The sequence below is a fragment of the Podarcis bocagei genome (assembly GCF_964188305.1).
Source record: "Podarcis bocagei genome assembly, chromosome: 3".
In the NCBI taxonomy this organism is placed as follows: domain Eukaryota; kingdom Metazoa; phylum Chordata; class Lepidosauria; order Squamata; family Lacertidae; genus Podarcis; species Podarcis bocagei.
In genome coordinates, this window is record NC_138127.1 from 46868746 (window position 1) to 46894437 (window position 25692).

The 25692-nt window shown below is 40.1% G+C and overlaps 1 protein-coding gene and 1 long non-coding RNA gene across 9 annotated transcripts in view; one reads left to right on the forward strand and one right to left on the reverse strand.

The window, feature by feature from the left end:
- Nucleotides 1-25692, forward strand: part of LOC308583698 — a 78624-nt gene that overhangs the window by 15427 nt on the left and 37505 nt on the right. The gene's annotated exons all lie outside the window — the stretch shown is intronic.
- The window catches only part of AHI1 (Abelson helper integration site 1), a 66151-nt gene continuing 55395 nt past the window's right edge, over nucleotides 14937-25692 (reverse strand). For 6 of the 7 annotated variants that reach the window (XM_081187862.1, XM_081187857.1, XM_081187859.1 and 3 more), the window contains exons 21-25: nucleotides 22936-23007; nucleotides 20848-21010; nucleotides 19516-19613; nucleotides 16910-16983; nucleotides 14937-15894 (exon numbers count right to left, since the gene is read on the reverse strand). In XM_081187862.1, coding sequence (XP_081043988.1) covers nucleotides 15678-15894; nucleotides 16910-16983; nucleotides 19516-19613; nucleotides 20848-21010; nucleotides 22936-23007 — 624 coding nt within the window. In that variant the 3' untranslated portion in view covers nucleotides 14937-15677. Of the gene's footprint in view, nucleotides 15895-16909; nucleotides 16984-19439; nucleotides 19614-20847; nucleotides 21011-22935; nucleotides 23008-25692 lie in introns of all 7 variants that reach the window. The other variant, XR_014006336.1, reaches the window with a different exon arrangement.

The following is a 25692-nucleotide window of genomic DNA, read 5'->3' on the forward strand; positions in this document are numbered from 1 at the left end:
GCACTCAGGCTCTCTGCACAAGTCTACCATGACTCACAGCTGATTGCTAAAAGCCATTGCTTTTCAGATGGCTGCACTGCTTGTGTCTGGGAGATTATTTAAGGCAGGCCTCTGCAATTTAAGGTAAGGGTAACAAATATGGTTAGACTACAACTCTCATAAATTCTGAACACTGGCCATGCTGGCTGGGGCTGATGGGAGTTGTAGGCCAACATCCGAAAGGTACCATATTTGCTATCCATGACTTCAGTAGTAGTTCTAAATACATATTTTGTCACTGTGTGTCTGCAACTCTATCAGGCTCCTGCCCAAGTGCCAACTCTTCATGGGCAGCTTCAAGGCCTCTGCTACTCTCCCTTCTTATGGGTCTTCATCTTTAAACTGGACCTTAGGACATCTTCAAAGGCAGCTCTTAAAAGAAAGCTACCCTACTTGGTTACTTCATATTGCTGTTAACCAGTTATGACTGTGCATATGTGAAGTTCCTAGATTCTTCAGTCCTAAAATACATAATTTCCACTTATTTATGGATGAACTTCAGGATTGTTGTGGCTGTTTTGTTTACTGTTGCAGGGGGTTAAAAAACATCCCTTTAATTTCTGACACTAGAGTCCTCAACAGAATTAGTTAGCAGTGTTTCCCTATTATTTCAGTAAGGTTTATTGGCAAGTAAATATTTTTGTTCAGGATTGATTCACACTTTTTTGCCTATAACCTATGCTGATATTTTTGCTGCACAGAGTATGTAATTTATAGTGCAATGCTATACATGTCTACTCAGAGGTATATCTTACTGTTTTCAGTGGAGCTTAGTCTCCCAGCTCAGTATGTATAGGATTGCAGCAGTGTAATCTGGTACTGAAACAGTCCCACTCATCACAGAATTGTGATATATACTAGGGAAATCACAGGTCTTTTAAGGTGTTAAAATACTTTGAGGATACAGTATATCTCACCACAGATGTACAGAAAACGTTATGGCTGAGAATGGCATCAATCCATGATGTAATGAGTTGTCACGTTATACTCCAGAGGTCTCAGAACATGCATGACAAGGCCTTTTAAACAGCCCAATCTGACAGATTTGTCACTTTTGGAGCATTTGGTGTTGGTGTGTGTCAGTGGAACTGCCAAATTAGATACATTGTGTGGGAGCTGTCCTCAGACGTGTGGTGATATGAAGGCTAACATATTTTTAGCCTTTTGTGGGAGCCTGTAAATGTATGTGGGGGCGAGGGAAAGGACCAGATTATAAATGTTTAGTATACCAGGGTTGGCTAACATGGAGTCCTCCACGTATTCCAACTACAATTCCCAACATCCTTGGCTATTGCCTACAAGAGGCTGGGAGTGATGAAAGTTGTAGTGCACATGAAATAATCTGTAGCCTTTTAATACTCTAGGAACCATAAACTGAGCAGGCATTTCAGAAAATAATGACAATCTCATACAGTCAGGAAAGAATATATTCACCCTGATGATATATGTGAAGGACAGAGTATAAATCTTAGTAGCAACTGCACAGATAAAGAACAACAACAGTCTTGCTGTTACTATCCAAAGCACCCTTTTATTTGAACTATCTGGTTTTACATTTCACATTACCATAATTTCTCAGTATCTTTTCTATCTGAACAAGTTGTTTTCATTACTTACATGACATTGACTATTATACAGGAAAACAAGAACTTATCATGCCATTCCCTCTTGTGATTATAAGTCAGGGTCATTTTGCATATACAGGTGTGGCCAAGCTTACATTCAGGTTAAAAAAATGCTTTGCTCCTTCATTCACAGAGATTAGATGAGAGAGACAGATAAAAGCTTCACGATGCCTTGAAACTCCTAGATTGTGCAGGAACTGAAGCTTTAGCACCATGGTGATAATCTAATGATGCAAAGAACTTGGACACCCTTCAATTGTATCAGAACAATAGGTGCTGTCAGCCCAACATAGGTAGTTCCTAACAAATGACAAACTGGGACTGCACATAACTCTCGTTCCTTCCCGTGTTCTCTCTTGCTGTTGAGCATTACGTCTCATTATTCAGTCAATGTTTTATATATGGGGAAGTTAACAAATAAGGACCTGTGCAACAAGAAAGCTCTGTTTTGCCCTGCATTGGCAAAACTATTGCCTGTGATTAGATCTTAAGCACCTGTTTGCTCAATAAGACTTTCACTGTTAAGAAATGAACAAAAAATGTTAAGGATGCAAATTGGTCTCACTCACTATCAGAAGTAATCTCCCAGGGCAGCGACCACCTTTTGTTCTGTGAAGTGTCACAAGGATTGGTGGTGTCGCAACATATGAACACACTAGAGTAGTTGGATGCAAAAGTGAGCAGGGCTCCTGTGCCTTTGAAAGTTGGGGGTGGAAGGACAAGCATGACAAACTACATTTGCTGCAATGAACTCTTCCATACAGATCTTAAGGAAGCAGGAGCCCTGCCCCTCCAGATTTTGCAGACTTGCAACTCCCAGCATCCCTGGCCATCAGCTACGCTTGCTGGGGATGCTGGTAGTTATGGGCCAGCAACATCCAGAGGGTCAAAGGTTCCCCACTCCTGGTGTACGGGTTTGCAGTCTGAGGAAGCTGCCTCATATTTGTCCATACCCTGAAAGACTGCAACTTGCTGACACCAACTCACACTGCAGAGCTGCAACATTTGGTAAGGTCTTGGACCAGCATGTCTTGCTCTGTTTCATAAGTTGCCATCATGGTGCCCACAGGTGCACATGGCTCAGCCAAAGCCTTCCCTGATGCCCATAGGATCCACTTCCCCAGCTGAAATTAAGTTTGAGAGAAGCATAGCCAATAAAACAGATTGTGGTGTGTGTGTGTCCACAACAGTTTCTCTGCTTTGTTATGAACTGTTGCACTTACTATAACAACTTCATGGTGAGTACCAGCATCTATTTTTCTAGGAGAAGAAGAAAAAAGCACTGCCCGCAGGTCCCCAAGGTTGGTGACCCCTTCCCCAGTTCTTTGCTAGAGAGAAACCGGAGGATGGAGGAACAAACAAAACCGGGGAAATGTTTATTACTGCTTTAATGATTCATGCAAGGGAGTGGGTTATACAACTTGTGAGGCAAGTGTTTTTCCTGACTTAACTCCATCCCATCCCATAGACAAACACTCTCATTTCGTGATGACTGCGGAGGTGGGGCTGCCTTTCTTTCTTCATTCCAGTACCTCCAACATGTACCTCTTATCTCTGGATCATAATTATATCTTCATTTAAGAGTACTATAAAGCCTAGGGGGGAAGAGAGCCTTTCCCCTTTCCAAGAGAACAAAGACTCCAAGGCTTTCAGCTGTTCTGGCCATGCTCCACCTCAGCGTTAGAGCAAAGAGGGCCCAGCTATTAAGGGGAAAGACAATAGTTGCCGTGAGAAAGAGAGAGAAACAGATCCAAAAAAAAAAAAAACCAAAAAACAAAAAAACCCCTAAAAGGCAAAAGTTTCTTGACTTAAGCTAACCTGAGCGTAATTAGAGGCTGGTGTTTCCAGGGTCACCTAATGTTACCATCGAAATCCTGACTTGCAACATTTCTCTCCCTTTCTGGAATCTGTTTCAAACTAGAGTCACTGTGCCCAGTTAGGTACCTGGGGCAGAGTCTCCCACAAGTTATCTGTGAATGTTTACATGTGCGTAGATCCATCTGAACAGCAGTTGCTGGGAATTACAAGTGGAGAGCTGTGCCCAAGTCCTGCTTCTGAGCTTCCCATGAACTTCTGGTTAGTTGTGAGAACAGTGTACAGTACTGGCCTAGGCGGGCAGGCCTCTTATGCTCTTGAGGATAAGGTCCCCAGCCTGCCATGTCAAGCCGCATCTGAGCATACTATTGCTTAGTAATTCATGGCCTGTTCTTTTGAAAACATACAGCCAAGTAAAGAAGTGTGGAAATGCTGGCGCAGAGGCAGTTGATGCTTAGCCGAGGTTGGTTGCCTGATGTTGGAAGATAAAGTCCAGCACTGCAGAACATGCTTCCTAGTATTTATTTATTTTTTAACTTTTAGGCTGCTGATGAAACAAGCATCTCTTCTACACATAGGAACCAGATTCCATCCTTTTATGAACTTCCTCAGTTTCTTTAGCACTTCCTTTCCTGAAAGTGCATGTCCTCCAAAGTTTCCAGCATAAGGTCATGATTATAGAATGCTCTTCTGCTCTTATTCACAGCCCTGCACCTGTGTTGCTGCCTATAGCTCTGGAGAGAGTGTCAGAGAAAAAGGGCTAGACTTACTAGCATTGCCACCAGTGGCTACTACTAGCTCAACAACAGCTGCAGTGTTTGCTCTGACTGAGATAGCTTTGTCCATCTTTGTCAATTAGGATTTATTTTTTTCCAGTTATGGCAGGAATTGCTTCACAGAATAGCCATGGTGGGCTTTTTTTGTTTTTTTGTTTTGTTTTTGTTTATTATTTTATTTATTTTATATGGTACTACGTAGTAGAATCAAAGCATGGCACTTTACAAAGTAATATAGCTTAAATAGCAACCAGAGGAAGCGCTTTTTCAGTGTCGGCACCCTGTTTATGGAATGCCCGGCCCACAGTGGCTTGCCTGCTGCCTTTTTGATCTACCCTTTTTGTGGGTGTCAAAAAGGAAGGAGCGGGGGTTTCTGATGAATATTTTCCAAACAGTTAGCAGAAGTATGAAAACAAAAATCCCCAATTACCTTCTGAAAAATCTCAGCTGAAAGGACCTAGATTGTTTGAACATACTGGTGAATGGAACAAGCAATGGGTAAAGAGAGGGAGGAGGAGGAGGAGCCAACCCCCTTGACCTCTTCAACAATATCACATTGGATTGGAGCCATATGTGCACGCAAAATTATCTACCCTTTTGTGAAATAGCAGGGTGGAAAGTCTGCTGGTTATTATCCACCCTCCTCCCCTCCAACAATTTTGAATCAGACTGAAAAAGACAATTCTCACATTTCAGCTCAGGTGTAATACAATTGGGACTACACAGAGGAACCTCAGAATAAGGGCTTAGCTAGCCATACTTACCTTTAAAGTCTGCTCTTTGCAGGGAGAGGGCCATGCTCTTATGTTCAGTGTCAAGAGCATGGGGGGAGGGTGTTTTTTTGCCCCAAGATTTCCCAGTGAAAACCCACACTTTAAAGTTAAATTGGTGCAAACACTAACTCAGGTTGTCCGCAGATTGATGTGTGCTCCGATTGAGCTTTAAAGTCTGGGTTTTCATGGGGAAAGCTCTGGAGCAAACTAAAAAAAATTAAAAATAAAAAAGCTGCTTGAACATGGTTCTTTAAATTGCATACCATGCCTGGAAAGAGCGGAGCAAAGGTTAAGTGTGGATAAGCCCTGAGTCAGATTCTACACAAGTACAAGCTGCAGGAAATCAGAAGACCACTGTGATGATTGGTATGCCTTTGGGCTATAGGAGCCTAAACCCTGATGCACGCTGAGGTTTCGTCATGCACCCATGTGCACAGGAGGGACTGAACAGAGAGGAACCAGCAGCTTGTGTATAGACTGGCCCAGAAACTGAGCTGCCACCAGTTAAATCCTGCAGATGACGAGGGATGCCTTCAGCATGTACTTGCTAACGAGAGAGGATTGGGAGTGACTCTTCTAGTGCCCATGGAACACTCTTGATCCATTTGTTCTTCATTGTGTGTACTTTTCAAATGTCACTTTCTCATTATGTCATATTACTAAACCATAATGAGGATTAACCCCCTGTTTCCCTTCCCCGTCTTTCATAAGCCTATTAAAGGCTTATGCACATTGCTATAACTCAGCTATAGAAAGCATTTTTAGAGGCTGATGTCATTCACAATCATCATAGGCACAATTGTGTGTTGTGACAAGACAGGTTAGAGTAACTCCTTACACACATACAACAATAAGACCCAATACAAAATTAAAGTTTCTTTCTTTGTTGCTATTAAAATTCTCTAGACGGCATGCAGAGCAGTTTGTATGAATGGCTGAAAGTCTTCCGGTTAAATAAATGCATGACAACCAATATAATGCCCTTGTACTTATGGGATCTAATGAACCTTGCCACCTCTATGAAGATAAACATTTAAACATGGGTAGTAAGTGTTTATTGTTATTATTATTGTACCTTTCTTTTCTGCTACCGTTTCATTTGTTGTGACTCATGCCACCTCTGCAAATCCCTAAGCAGATAGATACAGATGGGGAGCATTGAGAAATCAAAACAAAATGTTTGGACATTTACAAAACTTACTCGACCTACCTCCATGCCTTGTTTTGCTCCTCCTGTTCTATATTTGTGGCATATTTTAAAGAGATTTGATCATCAAACCTGAACTATGCTACTTCATGGGCTGCTGTGTTTTTAGGAATGGCTTTAGAATGGTATATTCTGCCTCTAGAGGTGAAGAACTACAAGGTAAGCTATGATGGATTTCAGCTCTAGTTTCCCATTGGCGTATCCAAAACACTGCAAACAAATATAGGGAAAACATTTCTTAAATTGTATACATAACCCACCCCCCTGCTGACATTGCAGAGTAATTCTGTATGTGTATCTGAATATACCTCATGGCTCATTTTTGAGTGACAGAGGATTTTGAACACAATAGGCTTCCTATGTCAGCTGTGACATAAGCACAGCCATTTTGTTTAATGTTTTTCACGATGTTGCCGAATTACTTCTTTTGTTTTGTGTTCAAACCCTCAAAAAAATGCAGTTTCATTTTCCTCATCCTGCTGAGCTGAAGGAATATTATTTGTCTGCATTTCTGGATGTTCAGATAAATAATGGAAACTCTTCATCTACTTTACATAACATGATGTGGTATAATAACATAACTTGAAGTTGAGGGTGACAAACACTGGGGCATTGTGCAATCCATACTGAAATGCACCTTGATAGAAGAATGCACTCTTCATCAGATAGGCTTTCTTTTTTTCTAGGGACAGAAGGACAGAGGAGGCCCTGTCGATTCTGCAGGGCCAAGGGACTTCCTTTAGGCAACACCGTGAGGGAGGGATAGATGAAGGCAGGGATAGGAAAAGTGTTGGCCCAAGTTGGGGGGCAGGTACCATTTGGGCACTGCTTCAGGCAGCAGAAAAGTGTCTTGGTAGCAGCCATCTTGGAGAAGCAACTTGTTCAGTTAATTTTACAGTCTTGCCCTTGCAACTGACTGCCACATTTGGTCAGACGTACCTGCCCTTTATGTGATTATTACCGAGTTTGAAATATCTATATCGTCGCAAGTCTGTCGCAAGTGAATTGGGTGTTTCAGTTTGCCAGACCTGTCATAATAAATTAATTACAGGATGTTGCAGAAATGGCTGAGTTCCAGCAGCTTCTCTTGCACAGTTTAATATAGCCCCATTTCCCCATTTCATTGTATTTGTGGTTAGATAAATTCTCAGAAAATTTACAGCTGCTGCAGCTAGCTTTCTGCGCTTCCAACCTGTGTAACTATAGAAGTGTAACTAAAAATTGGTCTGCTTTTTTCATGCATTCATGTATTTCTTTACTGTTAAGATACATTGTTCCATTAAAAGAAGCATTTGCAAGATAAAGAAAAGTATTGGCATCAAGGAAATGAAAAGGGAATTGGTCGGCCCCCCAGACAATGACAGTGAAAATGCTGCTTCAGTTGAATACACTGCCGTTGTTGGTATTTTAACTTTCCTCACTCAAGGGGGGTATTCACAGCACATAAATACAGCTAGACTAGGGAAGAAGGAAAATGACTCCTTTGAGGTACAAAGCTGCAACCAACTGAGTGCCACAGGCTATCACAATGAAGGCCTGGGCAAAGTGAGCACTGGTGCTCACTGTCCTCTGTTGGTGGGGCAAGGTGACCTGACCTGGCAGTCATGTTGGGAAGCAGTAGTGCCCTGAGGAATTCTGGGTGGCTGGGTGCCACCATTAAATTCCCCACAGTACCCTACACTCTTGTTCCTTCGGGTGCATTTGGGAATTTAAAATGACAGCGAGGCTCCGCAATGAGGCTCTGCCCATAAAAAGATGAGAGTCTTTCTGGGTCAGACCAAAGGCCTATTGAGACTAGCATCTTGTTTTGCACATTCGCACCAGAAAGCAGAACAAGCGGGACACAAGGCCAATAGCCCTTTCCTGCTCTTGTTTCTCAGCAATTGCTATTTAGTGACATGCTGCCCCATGTCCTGGATGAAGCCTCATGACTAGTTGGCATTGATAGGCCAGAGTACCAGGCCAGATTTTGCTTTAGAGGAGGGTCTAGTGAACGGTGAGCCTTGCCAGTTGGCTCTGAACACTAAAAACCTGCTCAGGCATTAGGCTAAATGGGTTCACCTCCATTCCCATTTACCCTAAGGCTGGAGCCTTTTAGCCAGGAGCAGTCATTTAGGGAGGGCAGTTCTACCCCCGCCTTATATTTTAAGACCACCTGCATCATCTCTTACCAGCTAACCCTTATATCCCTGGTCAGCTGGCTGGTGTTATGCAAAGAGCAACTATCAACATGCTAAAACAACACATTTTTATTTAAAGAATAAAAAGAATATAAAAAGTAGCAACCTGCATTGATAGCACAAACAGGTTGTTAGCAGGTATAAAATTAGAAAAGAACCTTAAGAAATAATCTGTTCTTTTTCTTTTGTAGTTTGAACTTGAAAATCTCCAAAAGCTGACTGGTCTTTCAGATAGGCCAGTATATCCAACCAAGATTTCCCAAAGCTATCTGGAGCCGCAGATATTGCTCCATTCACCTCCACAATGGCTCTGCTTTTAACTCCTAACCACAACCTTGGCCTACAAAAGGGATAGGGAACATGTGTTAGGAGTGAACTTTGGTAAACTCTTGTAATATGGTGCCCTGTGTTAGACAAAAAACCCTACCCCACTGGATCTTTTAGGTTATGGGTCTTCTCAATTTTGCATCCCCTTAGCTTAATACCCTGGGTGGGTGGGTGGGGGGACTGCCTGTACCACTCTAAATCTGACGTTGCTGTGTTCCTCCAAATGTTGCTGGACTCAAACTCCCATCAGCCCCAGTCAGTACAGGGTGAGTTGTAGTCTTGGACAGGACAGTTATCTCAGAATAATATGGAGGTCTGTATTGCCTCAAATGCAACCCCCAGAGAGCAGTTAATAGGGATGTTGGCTGTTAGTAGATAATTAATTTATTTTATTCATATATCAAATTTATTCCATTGGGCTCAAGGCAGTGTAGTGTCCTAAAGTTGTATTCCATCTCCGTTCTGATCAGACCTGTGAAATGTCCCACAAATGCAATAAAACGAGTTATTAAAAATGATGATGACATTATTTGCTCAGGTGCCATTTGATGTAGGCCATTTGATCAAGTCCCTGCTTAGTGTGTTTTCTTCATACACTGGAAAAGTGTTCTTAGCAAGTTTTCTCCACTTAACTGCAGGTCCTTGAAATAACAACAGTAGCAGCTGAATGGCAGTCACAAAACTGAGTATTCCTGATCAATCTTTAGCAAAAGGAGGAATGCCCAGTCCTATTAGCGTCTGACATTATCTTGTAATAACAATGCCAAAAGAGTACCAAAAGAAGAACCCGGATACACAAAATGTATGTTAAGAAATGCAGCATATTTACCTCAGAATAAGGGGAAGAGTTGAAAAGTAAATGGGTTACCTCAAGCAGAGGACAAGGTTAAAATTTCCCTTCCTTGTGAAAGAAAGTTATCCCACAAACTACCATGCTCTGGTTTGTTGTCACTTTAATAATAATAATAATAATAATAATAATAATAATAATAATAATAATAATAATTTATTATTTATACCCCGCCCATCTGGTTGAGTTTCCCCAGCCACTCTGGGCGGCTCCCAATCAGTGTTAAAAACAGTACAGCGTTACATATTAAAAACTTCCCTGAACAGGGCTGCCTTAAGATGTCTTCTGAATGTCAGGTAATTATTTATCTCTTTGACATCTGATGGGAGGGCGTTCCACAGGGCGGGCACCACTACCGAGAAGGCCCTCTGTCTGGTTCCCTGTAGCCTCACTTCTCGCAATGAGGGAACCGCCAGAAGGCCCTCGGAGCTGGATCTCAGTGTCCGGGCTGAACAATGGGGGTGGAGACGCTCCTTCAGGTATACAGGACCGAGGCCGTTTAGGGCTTTAAAGGTCAGCACCAACACTTTGAATCGTGCTCGGAAACGTACAGGGAGCCAATGCAGATCTCTCAGAACCGGTGTTATGTGGTCCCGGCGGCCACTCCCAGTCACCAGTCTAGCTGCCGCATTCTGGATTAATTACAGTTTCCGGGTCACCTTCAAAGGTAGCCCCACGTAGAGCGCGTTGCAGTAGTCCAAGCGTGAGATAACTAGAGCATGCACCACTCTGGCGAGACAGTTCGCGGGCAGGTAGGGTCTTAGCCTGCGTACCAGGTGGAGCTGGTAGACAGCTGCCCTGGACACAGAGTTAACCTGCGCCTCCATGGACAGCTGTGAGTCCAAAATGACTCCCAGGCTGCGCACCTGGTCCTTCAGGGGCACAGTTACCCCATTCAGGACCAGGGAATCCCCCACACCCGCCCGCCCCCTGTCCCCCAAAAACTACTTCTGTCTTGTCAGGATTCAAGCTCAATCTGTTAGCCACCATCCATCCTCCAACCGCCTCTGCTTATCCCTCAAAACAGAGTGAGCTCTCTTTCTTATATAGATGTTTCTCAGTCATACTTTCTGCATGTTACATAGTTCATTTCTAAATGTATACTTTAATAGCTGAAACCCAAAGGAACTTTGAATTGATGTGGAACTTTTATAATTATCATTTTCAAATCATTGTAGCTGAAATAATGAACTAGAAATGAAAGTTTTTTTAACCACCAGCTATTGTTTCCCTTCAGACCTACCAAATGATATATTTTTTGACCAAAATAAGACACAGCACCCATCCATGTTTTGCCAATCTTTGTTCTAACACTCAAATTCTACTTTTTTGCCTGTACAATGTTGATTCATTCATTTATTTTTTTAAATGATGAAAATGTATTTATTATTAGAGGTAAGCTATTTTTTAAAAAAGAAACAGTTCCATAGAATACACATTAGGATTTCAGAATTCTATCTGCTTACTTAAAAACATTCACCTACTGAACAGTTCCCCTTCTACAAAAAGAATTTGGTTACTTACTGCACTGCAAGTGTTTCATAAACGGCACCTGCTAATGTATGCTGCAGTTACCGCAGAGTTGTGGCTACTATTTCACATATAGTAGAAAAGGTTTCTTTAAATAATATTCTCCTATTTGTGTTTACAAAACAAGTGTTTTGTCCCCCTTCTTTATCCTCTTCCCGTCTTCGATTAAGTATTTCCTATTCACCTTAGTAATTAGAGCAGAAGGATGCAGTGAATGCACTGCCTCATTATCAAGTTTGTATCCCTGGTCTCTGCAGAATGGCTACCATGCCGGCTATTTTTCATAGCTGTCTGCTTTTTCTTGTGTTGGACCATTGTTAACCCTAAATGATCCTGACATTCAATTCTTTGGTAGACAATTGGGTCCAGCCGGCAGACTTAGTTCGCTAGTCAACGGAGACTCTCAATTGTCATGTTCCTCTGTGTTCTCATTAGCCCTTGTTTGATTGTGATCCCCTTTTGCCTTTTGAATTAAGTGATGCTACAAGTACACTGCTCTGATTCGTGATGTCTGTTTCTTAAAAGACTTTAAGGCAAAACCCAAATGCAACATGATGGTTGTGGGAGCTGGCAAGGGCAACTTGTGTCATCTTCTTCTTTCCCTTTTAATGGTTTGTCAGTATGCTGTTCACTGTGCCTTTGCTGAACTATTTATACATGTCAAACTAGGAGCAAACAGACTTTAAAAGCTATTTTGATTTTCCAAAAAAGATGGGCTATAACTTAATAAAAGTAAAGGAAAACAGAAAACGACAGATCATGCCCAGCCTCTAAACCCCCTAAATGCACAAAAGCTTGTAGCAGGTTCTTCCAGAGCTCCACTGTTTTAATAGAACTCATGTTTTAAACTTCCTGATATTGTGCCCATATAGCTTAGCCTTCTTCGCTTCAGAATTAATTCTTGTAATTAACTTGAGTTATATGGAGACTTTTAAGGAAACCCTCTCCAGCCAGGAAAGTTTTGCCCAATAAATCATGCAATGCCAAATTATTATTATTATTTAATTAACTTTGCAACTTCACTAAAACAACAACACAAAGGCATTTGCTTTGGAATATAACATTTTTCTTTAAACAGAACCATTTTATAAAAGTATCCAAGTAGGCTTCCAATAAATAGAGCAATTTTCTTATATGTGATCCAGATGGGATATGAGGTGGCAGCCAGAAACGTGTCTTCCACATATGTAGATGTTCCTATTAAGGGTGGAGAGAGGAGAATTTTGAGTGGCAGCTAAGAAATTGTGCAGAACTGAAGTGGTACCTATTAAGATGAAGCTGAGTTTGAGAAAATACAATGACCCAGTTCTTAAGAATTTAGCATGTATATGTGCATGTGTGCGGTTGCACAGCATGTTACAGGGTGCAGATCAAGACTACATTCAGACAGGCATTTGTACTTCAAGCTTCAACAGGTGAGGGGAGAAGCAAAGTTGGGATCAAAAAGATTCTCAGATTCAGTTCCAATATCAGTCTGATCAATTGATTCCACCCTCACCACATACACACTCCCTGTTGACAGACTGATCATTTGAGAAACCCATTCCACCAATGAACACTTTTTCAAACCCATAAATGAACATTTCTCCACATCCCTGAACAAAAGACACCTCTACTACATATAATTTTTATTGGGGAAAATCCTCTCTGAAAAGGTAACAGAAGATTTTGTATGGTTTTTTGGTTACAATTCTGCAAAGAAAAGAATGATGCAAAATAGTTTTGTGATGTGCCGATACTTATTCGTATTAAGGGAGACGAGATATTAATGCTAGGTGTTGGAAAATCACTTGTGCACCATTTTGTTGAATACATATCTGTGTACTTTGTGTAACAAAGAAAGGCGGATAGCTATTAATTCTGCACCTAAGAATGCAAAGCAGTAGAAAACTTTAACTCCTATGTGTGGAAAGGAAGGTGAATGCAAATAAAACCTATGCTTTTGTTTGTAATGACAATAGCAACAACACTGTTTTAAAGAGAATGTTTTCAGCTCCATAAATCTTCATGTTGGGCCTTTTATCTGATTTCTCTCCTTAATTGTTATTTGGAACAGTGCCTTAGAAGAGACTGCTGCTGCATCTCCACTCTCAATTTGGAAAGTGTGGCAAAGCAGCTCTATTCAGCTTCAGAGCAGTGAACATAATTGGAGTCCCAGTTTGCTAGCATGAAAGGAGGCGCTGTGCCTTTGATTACAGCCACATCAGTATGGTGTTTATGTGAAGTGTTATTTCTGTCTTCAGTGTCCACAATGTCAAATTAATAGTTAACAATGCCTTCCAAACGAGCATCCAGATCTTGGCTACTGCTCAGCTCTCTCCGATACATAGCATGATGTCACGCTAGACTATTTACTTTCAAAACCTGAAGATGACGAGAGATTTTGTGTAAAGGAAAAAAAGAAAGAAACGAAATGAGAACATGACCACCAGCAGCTCTAGAATATTAAAAGAGCAGAGAGCTAGAATATTAAGCATGCAGAGGAGTCTGAAATGCAATGTTACGGTATCACAAGGGAACAAGCTCTTGTGACTTCAGTCCTCTAAACTTGACTTGAACAAATGATAGTCCCCAGTCCTTTACAAACATCTGGTATTTTAGGAAATACATTTTATATGCATTCAGTGGCATCTCAATTTCATGTATTAAACTACAGATTAACAGGATGGAACCAGTTAACTAGATCCATTCCACTCTATATTCCAACCTGATTCTAAAACTGAAAAAAACTCCTGCTCACCCTAGTAGATGATCTATACTGGGAAGATACACAGGTGGAGTGTGTGATCCCATTGTTACTTGTGGACCCCTAAAACCTTCCCAAGGTGGGGCTGGGAGGTATTGTTTTATGGTGGCATTGGTTCCCCAATGTGGTGGAGGGTTGTTCCTTGTAGGTGGAGGACTAGCCCTCTATCCCATGGCATTTGGTTTACAGGGTGTCAGAGGGTTTCACCTTATCCCACATGCACTTCAATACCTATAACGAAACAGCTGGGAGAATTCATGCAGAAGTTTGTGCTGAAGTGTCACTGGTATTCCGATCACACACAGCTCTTGTTTCCATACTCTGATTCTATGGAAGCTGTGGAAACCCTGAATCAGTGTCTGGTGGCACTTATGGTGTAGATGAGGACAAATAAACTGAAAAGTAATCTGGGTAAGATGCAGGTGCTGTTGGCTGATGAATCTGCTGATGTGGATAGAGATGTTCTGACCCTTTGGCTGACTCCTAAACTAAAATCCTAATTGGAGGGAGTATATTGTATCTAGCCTCACTTATTTATAACCAACATGGAATAGCTAACATGGCACCCTCCAGATGTTGCTGGACCCAAACTCCCACAGCCAATTGTCAAGGATGATGGGAATTGTACTCCAGTATTGTCTGGAAGGCACCACATTGGTACCCCTGACCTAGTTCCATCCAGCCTGGGTTACTGCAATGTTCTCCTGTACAAACTATATTTTTACAAGAGTTGTTTGAAGGAGGAAACTGAGTTTTATGCAGATAAACATGTTTGTGTTTCTGTGTCTGCTAAACATATGCAGGGATACTATATGTATATAGTATTTAATCCTTTGCATCTGGATGTTATTTTACACATCAGTGGTCAACATGGTTATTCTCACTTCTTTCTTTTTAATGGAATCAAATGCCATGACTACTAAAAAAGGGTTTTCTAATTTTATGTTATTTATTGCCTCAGAAAGGAAGGGGGCAGAATTTCCTAACATGGTATAAATAACCTGGACATCCGCAGTCAACATACACAAGAGGACCATAAATAAAGTCACCGGAAATCATCATGAATAATTCCTTCACAACTTAATGCCTTTTAATTTAAAAACAGTTACACCTGAGCATAAACATAATATGACACAAAAATATATCCCACCCACATATTGATGCAAAACAGGTTTTCAGAACAAAGTAGAAAACGAATTTGGCAATGCTTTGAGTGTAACAAAAACAGAATTCTGCAAAACCTATTGTATTACTATTGCATTGTTTTAATACTATTAACATTAATGTGCATTAATAATATACATTAAAACTTTTATTTTAAATATCAATATACAAAAAGCTATCTGTTGCATTCCGTAGTGATGGTAGCTGGCATTTACTCATATGATTATTCACTCTCATTTGCAGATGCACATCAGTATGTGAGACGGTTGCAAAGGCTATTCTTCAGTAAACAGTTCTTTTGACTTTACCCATGAAAGTGCTTTTTAAAATTTTAAACAAACTTGGACCACTTTATCTTGACATGAATAGGCCCAACAAAAACTGATTATTTCAATAGTATTGAAATATTTCAATTGAGAAATATTGAGATATTTCAAAGTGTTTTCTATTCGCAAAAATGAAATACTGAAGTCATACTTGCTGCTTGAACTCATATGCGTTTCAGTGGAACATTCAGTACATGCTCTTTTCCTTGGGCTCACCACACCATGATAAACATGATATCATCATTCCACGATAAACAGTGGAATGTTTTTCCATACAACTTTTTATCCATGAAATCAGCATCCAAAAACAAAATAGAGACTATGCTTTGGGAGAGTCCAGCTGGAAAGCATCATTCGAAATTCCACTTGAACTTGCAGTTTTGACAGCTCTTTTCTTTCTCTTCTTCACCATGCTTTTCTTAGGTTCATCCTCAACATCATTAGATGGAAAGTTGTCAGTTGCATTAGCCTTGCATTCTGTGGCTTCCGCCTGCTCCATTTGTATGCCTTTCTTCTTTGTCTTCCTCTTTCCACTCCTATGGGGAAAGTAGAATAAAAGACTGTGTTAGAAATTTGTCAGACTAAAACTATTTAGACTGTGCTTCTTCCCAATCACTAGCCTTTAGATTCCATTTCTGAGGCTGCTGCGGGCTGATCTCATGGTGCTGGGATGCACTAAAACTGTGTCTAAAGGAAACATGATCCTCAAGACAAGTATGCTGAAAGTGGGTGAACACTTTAAACTAACCCTCTGACAATTTGTTGATTGATCTTTCAGAAGAAATCCAGGTAGGGAGATGCTAAGAGAATAATTTTCATATTTTCAGAGGAAAAGATCAAGAATTCACAGATGCAACTCTGATTGGTAAAACCCCATAGTAGCCTTGTCAGTTACAGACAGTGCAATTTAACCTTGTTAGTATAACTACAAAGATATGCATATCTTAGTTTGCCCAGCATTACTAACTAGCAGTGGACTAGGGGAAAATGTGGAGGGCGAGAAATCAGTGAGTATTTCAGGAAAGAAACTACCAGTGTAAGTGGATGCTGGATTGTGACTGGGTGCTCAATGAGTCCTTGCCCTCAAGTTTTCCTCTTTTCCCATCTCCTTATCCTCCTGTGTAGTTTTCTTCAGCCTTCTACGACCTGAATATTGGTTCTGTTCTGCCTAGTATTCTTTTAACCTAAACTTATGAACTTTTGTAGTAATGCATATTGCGCTGATTCCTGCAGTAGCCTCCCATATTCTGGTTTCTACATAGTGCATCTAACAAAGCAATTGAATGTGTGGATCAAATCTTTTATAAGTAGTTCATCCAAAGAAAGGAAAAGTAACATCATGGATTAATGACACAATAAATTTCTTAGGACATTTGGAATATGACTGTCAATTGTGATACAAACAACTGTTTACATTTTCCTTAACTTCTCTGAACCATTTAGTTTCTAGAGTTACATTAAAATCACCGCCTTTTTTTGCTTCTTTTTTTTTTACTACTTCTAAGCAATGGAACAAACAAAGCAGGCTGCTTTCCACAAATGGTTGCTTACTGTGTAGCCAGGTAGTCTGTGTCATTCTCTGAAATAAATCTTTGGTCTCCTGACTTATTGAAGTATGCTGACATCTGCAAAATAGGAAAACTTTAATCAGTAAAGGAGAAAGGAGGGGGGAGAAGAAAACGGGGTCAACACGTGTACGACAAAAAACCCACCGGCTTCCTGAATGAGGGTAGAATATACCTCGCTTCAGAAAGAAGATCCCTCACGCATGAAATTCTCACCCTTTGTGGTTAAAAAGGAGGAAACAGTTCCACAGCTTTTAAACCCCCTTGAAATGTTCAGGTGTGTTTAGCAAAAACATACACATACATTCTCACACACAAGTTATGAATCTATGCTTGAATGAGTCTTCAACGGGGACTGCATTTGTTTTTAAATGTTATTGACAATGTAATGACTATTAACATCAGTTTTCACTCTGAGGGGAGATTTGTAAAAATCCCAAAATTACCCCTGTGTGCACTGATTATTTTAAAATATCAGCTAAATGCAATGTCAGAATATTTTCGAGATATGGTAGTTAAAGCCAGAAATTAATAAGCATACAAACTGCCACATACCAATTCCAAATGTTACTGCTGTACAGTATTATTGTTTTTTTAAAAAACAACAACAGGGTATGTTCAATGTAACACAGCACCCACATATTCTACCTTAGTGCTATGCTGGAGATCAGTTACAGATCACTATTGTCTAGATCCAAAATTAGCTCTAGTAACATCAGAATCTAGTTTAGGACTAGATTTTTTAAAGGATTGTCTCCTCCATTTGAGCCTGCCCAACCATCAGAAATATGGTGGTTCAGTAGCAAGACAAAGCCTTTCTAGCTGTAGCACCCAATATCTGGTGAGTCTCTCAAGGGAAGCCCTGGCCCCCAGTGAACCTTGGTTTCAGATAGGTAGAACAGACAGATTTATACTTTTTTTTTTTTTTTTGCAGAGTACAACCTTTAAGCTGTTAAAAAAATAATCCTTTCTTTAGCTTAAGTCCTTTTATATATTTTTGTTTGTCTTGATTGTAAATTGTTTATAATAGTTAGAAACAGAAATGCTAACAGTGCTATTATTATGATAATTTTGCTCTGTGGTAATAGGTAAGGAAGTAAATGACCCCTGGACAGTTAAGTCCAGTCAAAGGTGACTTTGGGGTGCAGTACCAAGGGAGCCAGCGTTTGTCCTCTATGACAGGCAGACAACTTGCATGGTTTCTAACTATCTCATTCCACAGAAATATAGTGGAAAATGAACAAGTGTGGCTCACTGAATCTGATGCTGGACTTAAGAGTTTTAGGCTCAAACAAAAGTATTAATGGGATATGTATGCAGTGAATACTTTTTACTTTTACTTTGCATTTTATGAGATGTGATGGTGTGGATATTCTGAAATGGTACCGTCATGCGTTCATTAGAATCCATATATATCTGTCTTAAACTGTATCTATTTATATGGAAATTTCAGAAAATAACGGCAAAACCGCTGTCCATGCTGTATCAAAATTGCCATTATGAAACACCCTTATGAAACACTCCACAATCCAGAGAGCTCCTTTAGGTGTGGCCATGGGGCTTTTGAATTTGTGTGATTTTTAATCAGCAGCTTCTCATGTGCTTCACAAACTCCTCCAGGTTTCAAAAACTCCTCCAGGTTTCAAATCTCCCCCAAGTTGCCATCTGGTGTGGAGGTGGTGTTGTGGGCATGTGCAGCTCACTGTGGGATTCTATGGGCTTTGAGTTATGGCTGCACACAAACATATATTCATTTTTAGCCATGTTAATGATTCTGCCTGATCACTGTAAAATACAGTGCTAAATATTTGATTGAAGTTACTCTCAGAATTCAGGTTAGGGTGACATTTGAGACGACCTGCCAGGTGAAGTCTTGAGTACACTTTTTCTTCTTTTTGCTGATGTAGGATAGCTAATTAATACAACATCTTTAAGTGCATATGCAGACACAAATTTATCTAGAAAAAAATATGAACTCCTTTTAAGTGTGTTGACTCTAAAATAAAGTAAATGAATGAGCAACTGATGAGCACAATTATATTGTTCCATCTTTCTGAGCAGCTGATGTTTATTGAAGTTGTCCCAGTTACGCCTAACTTAAATCAGTTTTCCCAATGGCAAATGTTTATGCCCACAAAAGATTCCAGTGCACGGTCCTTGCAATAGGCACCCACTGCACAGGGCTCTGGATCCCGAATGTAACATACTCTTGATTGACATAACAACCATCTACCATGAAGCTGCAATTAGAAAGGAATACAAACCATTTGGAATCTTTACTTTATTAGCATTTCTGGATATGTTTACTGCTAAATCAAGCTAAACAATTTGTAGCAACAATTTAACTTAGTTAAATTTCCTCTCTCCCTTTCTGCCAAATGAAATGTTTCCCAACATGTACGGATTGTATTTTGTAGGCATAAAAACCTCCAGGCTTCCACTGTTTTGAGAAATGCTGAATTCATGCAAGCCCATGCATTAAAATTAACATATGCTGGAAGCACTTGGCAATTAACCTGTTATCACAAGAAATGGTAAATGCAATCCCATCTTGCATAATTGTGCCATATGCCCTTTCCCGCAAACAGTTACCCCAGGCATAGCTGGCGATGCTGATTCTCCCAGTTCACTGAAAAGAAGAGGAGTAGAATCTTCGGCCAAACCTGAAGATAGTTGTTCTTCATATTGTGCTGAAAATGAATCATAAGTAATTAATTATGACTAAAGAGATAATCTAACTTGATCCATAGCATTTTGGGGTCAGCTTCTCCATTGTTATTCAATATACCCATTTCAGTAACTCAAGGCTATTGATTTTTGTAGTAGTTCCCTGGCTGTTGCATATGATACAGAAAGAAGGGCCTGCTGTGTCTCTCCATACATCTGTACTCTCCATCTCTATACATAATCAATACTGCAACATTTGGAAGGGAGACTACAAAACACGGAGTAAATGAATAGCCAACTGCCTTTGCTCACTGCTAAACGTTTGCCATATGCCTCGGTTCCATCCGTTCATGAGTTCATCATATAGATACCAACGTTTAGAGGTATATGAATAGCAGTTATTGGAAATAATTAAAAATGGGGATTTAATAGATGGACTTTTGCATAGGGTGCCCTCTGGTGTGGAGACTAATTCTAACATCAGTGGGTACAGTTCTCAGTAATAAGTAATATGGACACTTTTGTGAGGAAAGAGACACTAATAGACATGTACGGATTAGGCCGAGACTGTTAAGTCTGTGAATGCACTTGTGATTATCTTCTTTGAGAACATTTGCTTAATTTTTTTAAAAAATCTTAATCATATGATTTTAGTTTTGAAAGTCCTGGCAGAAGGCTTCCACTGACAGGGCTCCATAGGTGACTCTCACCCATTGTATCAGACATCTCCTCCCATGTGAAAAGGTATTCCTTCCTTTACAATATAAAGGGGGGAATGCCTTTTAAAATAGTGCTTGTTATCCCTGATTTTTTTAAAAAAAATAAAATAAAAAGGGCATATATTCTGACCTCAATTTTTAGACAAAACTAAATGTTCAGCAGAGTGCATGCTTTAATCATTTAAGATAGCAGCTTCAACATCTTCCGTTATAAGGTGGTGGCAGTCAGCAAGACAGGGCAACTCTCTGCCTTGAAACCTTGTTCACTCTAACAACATTCTACAATGAGGTTAGAGTGAACAATATAAGATAGTTAGGGTAGTCTCAGTGTGTGGTAGCTCTTCACTTTCTTGTTTGTTGGTCAGACTAGTGCATGCTTGTTCAAATTTCACATTTAATCCTACTTTAATTATTTTAATATATCAGATGTATGCTGAATACATCAGCGCATCAGCACACCGGCACAGAATGACAAATCTTTGATAATCAGTTAAGGCCCCACAAGCAGAAAAATACTAGGGAGAAGCATTATACGTACTTTCGCCAACCACATAATTGGCTGGAAAATAGCCTTGCTGTCCATTCGCCAGGCTGCCAAACCACCAGTTATCATTATCTTTGTATAACACTTGGATAATGTCACTGCAATGGATGGTTAGCTCATCTGATCGATGCGCTGTGTAGTCATAAAGAGCCACTACCTATGAAAGAGATAAGACCACCACAGCTTTATCACAAATGCACCACAGAGACGAAACACCAACATTCACTTCCTCTAATAGAAAAATTGCTGTAACCAAAGCTACACTTGGGTGAGAGCTGAGGCTGTTTCAGGTTTTGGGGCTGGTGGGAACACAGCAGGAGAAGGAAGATAAAGGGGTTGTGGGATTCAAGAAAGAGTTAAGAACATTCAAAGGCACCAAGATTAGCTTCAAAAAAACAACAGCAGCTGCTGGTTCTATAAGCAAATAAAGTTTGATACATTTACTTTCTCAGAATTGTTATACCTCTCTTAGAGCCCACTTTATTTGTGAACTCATCTGCCTGGAGGTACAAAATAACATATTGGAATGAACACTTGAGATATGGGGTAGTTTTGCTAGAAGGAAACTCTTTCAGAACATTTTGGGAAATGCTGCATTGATTATTTTTCTACTGCACTTTAGATGACTTTTTAAAAATCATAATTAAATGATAAAAGTTTGATATTGCTCAGTACAACACTTCATATTATTTACTTACACAGTATACTGATCTTGCTGTAAAGATGGTTATGTTTACATAAAGCAATTTCAAAAATTAGGTAAAAGACTTATTTTGGCAAAGTCGCCTATATGGTGGTGCATTCTGATGAGTTTAGCAGAGCAATCCATTTGATCTGCATTTTTAAAGGCTGCTGCACATGACAAGCTACTTTCTGCTGTGGGCGTCCTTAAATCATAACGCATGGAAACTATGTGCGTTTAAGAATCCACTTACCTGCAGCAAATCAAAACAGAAAACCCCCCCAAACTTTGACTATGTCACTGCAAGCTCGCATTTAGATCAATTCACAAATGAATTCCCATGGCATGTTGGATATTTTTACACTGCATTACATCTTATCAAAAATGCCTTTTCCATGTAGAGAAGCCCAGTGTTGGGACATCACCGCAAACCCATTTTTATTTAGGTGACTTCTTGATGGCATTGCAATAACAGGCTTCTTTGGGTGAAGTGTGCAATCTCACCAATGGTGTAATGAAAAACAGCTATCATGTGATGGTTCTTCATGAGTGGCTGTGGGAAGACAGAATTGTTTTTGCTCACTGATAACCCTTTGCCACTACTGAGAACATCTGTATTGTAAGAGGAAACTAGATAGCAAAAAAAGATGAAGATGGAATTTATGACATAGTACTTATGGGGATTCCCCCCCCCCGCCAAAAAAAAAAAAAAAATTCCAAAAGGCAGGATGTCATTCCATTAAATAATTGCAAAATATATGATGTTACCTAATCTCTTTTGCAAATAATTAATAAATCTTCAGCAACAACTAGAAAACCTTACAGGGCACCTAAGGTAAAAATGAAAATCTGACGAAAGGCTCAATGGAATGCATAATAATAAAGGAACACTATACATGCTCTCTCTGTCACTGGAGTTATTAGAATATAATTCCTAACATCAGTTCATTATTTTGAAGAAGAGAATCCAGAAGCTTAGTGACAAGAAAAGTTTGCTTGTTTGCTCACTTGATGAATAGCTGAGCGTTAAAGAATTTGTTATATCCGATGGGTGACATCCAACAATTTTGTTCCATTTGCAGGAGAATGGGATTTGTGGAAGGGGAGTTGTAGTAGAGCCTTCTCCTTTGGTACACAATGGCCCCTATCCATCCAATGTAACTGATTTTAAAGAAATACTTAAAAGTGTACACCACTGTTTTCATAATTCCATTTTATATACAATTGATAATCTGAGTAATCTTGTTTTAAATAGAGGCAATGTATTCCTAAAACAAGTGTTGAAGAACACTTCATTTTAGAAGCACTTGTAACAAGTGCTTCTAAAATGTAACAATTGCTAAAATGAAAAATCAACACACAATAGAGAAAATAGATTTTAAAAGTTGCCTGGCACTTACTGTTTCTTGGACAGAGACTGAACCGGAACTAGTGTCTCCTCTCACATAGGGTGCTGTTGGAAACTCAGCATTCTGGAAGAAATTACAGTGGTACCTCAGGTTACAGACGCTTCAGGTTACAGACTGCGCTAACCCAGAAATAGTACCTCAGGTTAAGAACTTTGCTTCAGGATAAGAACAGAAATCGCACAGAGGCAGCGGGAGGCCCCATTAGCTAAAGTGGTACCTCAGGTTAAGTGCAGTTTCAGGTTAAGAACGGACCTCCAGAATGAATTAAGTTCTTAACCCGAGGTATCACTGTATTTAACAGGAATAGATTGCATTAATGCAGGTGGGGAGTGGTGTAAAGTTGTGGCTTGTATACCCCTTCCAAACCCTGCTGGCTTCTGCTGCCCAGGGTGAGAGGTGTGGACTAGCCACAGTTATGGCCTGCTCTGATTGTTTCCAATGGAGGGAGGAGGAATTAGTTAGCAAGCTTCAGGCCAGCATGGAGGGGGTAGGGCAATAGTGGAGTCTCCAAGGTATTTGATGACTGGAAGTTCTCAGCAACCTTGAATTTATTACCTGTGAGGGTATGTGACTGTTTTGCATTTTTTAAAACCTTATTTTTAAATGTTTTAAATGGGGCTTTAATTTATTTTTAATTCCTTTATGTTATTGCTTTAGTGTTTGCCACTCTGGGGTTCTCAGGGAGGAAGGGTAGGATATAAATAAAATAAAAAATTATAATTTGGGAATAGTAGATCTCAGTTAGGTAAAATAGATGTGATGGTGGCAAATCTGTGCTTCGACCTGCACCCATAGAAAATGCAGTGGGGGTGGTTTGATCAGCAAAAGATCAGGGAGACGAGGGCTGCTGAACCCTCCCCTTGTTCATGTCTTGCCACCCTGCAGCCATAAAAGAATATTACCCTCAGCTGGGCTTTAATACTAGAAAGCAAGCCTTTTTGGGAGGGGGGGGAGGGAGGGAAAACACTTGTTGAAAGAAGCTGAAGGACGGTAAGCTACATCCTGCAAGGAAGAGGAAGTTTTGTACTCCTCACCCATGTACCCCTTTTTGCTGTTCAAACCACACCTTTCAGTCTTTCTAATGAACTGCAGCTGATCCAGGTTTAAACACACAAATCAGGCCTGGTTTGGCTCTTATAGCAGAGAACCAGTGGATTTACCTAATTGTCATTTCTCAGTGCAGCCATCCAGAAAGGGCAAGTTTGAGCCTATTCTTGGCTCTTCATTCCTTGACATGAGCATTTGTAGAGTAGCAACACTGTCAAGGCAGTGAGTTTTACCCAAAGGGAAGGAGTGGCTCTTGTTACTCAGTGATGAGTCATGGTGATGATGATGATTACTATTCTCATTATAATTCTTTTCAAAAAGATATTTATGAGCTCTCCAAAGGCCCCATCAAACTTCCTTGAGCTGAGGTAAGCTTTAGGAAATAATAGATTAAAAACTTCAGCATGCCCAGGGATATTTTGAATGCTTCCAGATGTTTTATTAAAGCTTTATTAATATGTGGATACAAAGTGCTTCCACCTAAAGAAATAAGTGTTTTACTTTTCAATTGTTGGAATTGGGATGATACATAGCCTCTATTTAAGGACTTAACGGTGATTAGCGTATCATTTCTACTTCTTAATTTCACAAAACCTGTCCATGGAAGGCATCTAGAGACAATTTGGTAAACTGAAAAATCAGCAAATAAGGAACAATGATGACTGGAGAGTAAGCATGTCACTAAATTTAGCTCAGGCTTTCCTAAGGTCTGTGGACTTAAGGCTTACAAACTTAAGGAATACTCAAATGCACAAAGGGCCATTTTAAACCCTTCTTCATAGCTGCTGTCTCCATATGGAAGGTTTACTTGCACCAGTTGGCCACACAGAGAAATGGATTCAGGGTTACCTCCTTTTCATTGGCTCCTATGCCATAAAACACAGGCCAGCATGTAGAGATGGCAACAAGATTGTGCAACACAGCACCCATTATGATAGGCATATATACCCCTGTCTACAAGGTAATATAGATGTCTCCATGTCATAGGCAGTTTAGACAGAAGTTTGAGCAGATGACATATAAAAGCTGTCTGAAAAGCTGGAGAACCACTTCATCACTGTAGACCATGAACTGGGAACCGATGGCCTCTGGATGTTGCTAGACTGCACCTCCCATCCACCCTGATCATTGAGCAGATTGGCTGTGGCTCTTGTGAGTTGGAGTTCAGCAACATTTACAACACTTATTTGTGTTGCTGAAGCCATTACAAAAAAAAAAAAAACAAAATACATAAAACAGAATAGATTACATAGTTAAAATGATAATTTAAACCAGACATTCTGTCAGATAAATTCTTTAGGTGAGCAAACTCTTAACTTATTCCCACAAACTTTTCTCCTTTAAATTGTTGCTCTAAAAGCAAGACAGAAGTGTAGGGGGACTTGCTCCCTAATAAAAATTAATCAGCTACCCAATCAATCTCTCAACTGGGAGATTTAAATCTTTGAACAAGGCTGCTCTTAAGTCCTTGTAGATTAGACAAATCAGTAAGTAGTGGGGTAAATCTTCAGGCACATTACTTCCACATGGGCAAGCTCTCTCTTCATAAGGAATCTGGTGGTAACACCCTTCAATTATGGCAGTGCATAGACTGCAACTGCTCCATTTGACATTTGTGATGCTGGTTACATAGTGAGGACAAGGAGTCTGAACGGGTAGTTTGGCATACCAAGGGGCACATTTGGACACAGGCAGAAGTGA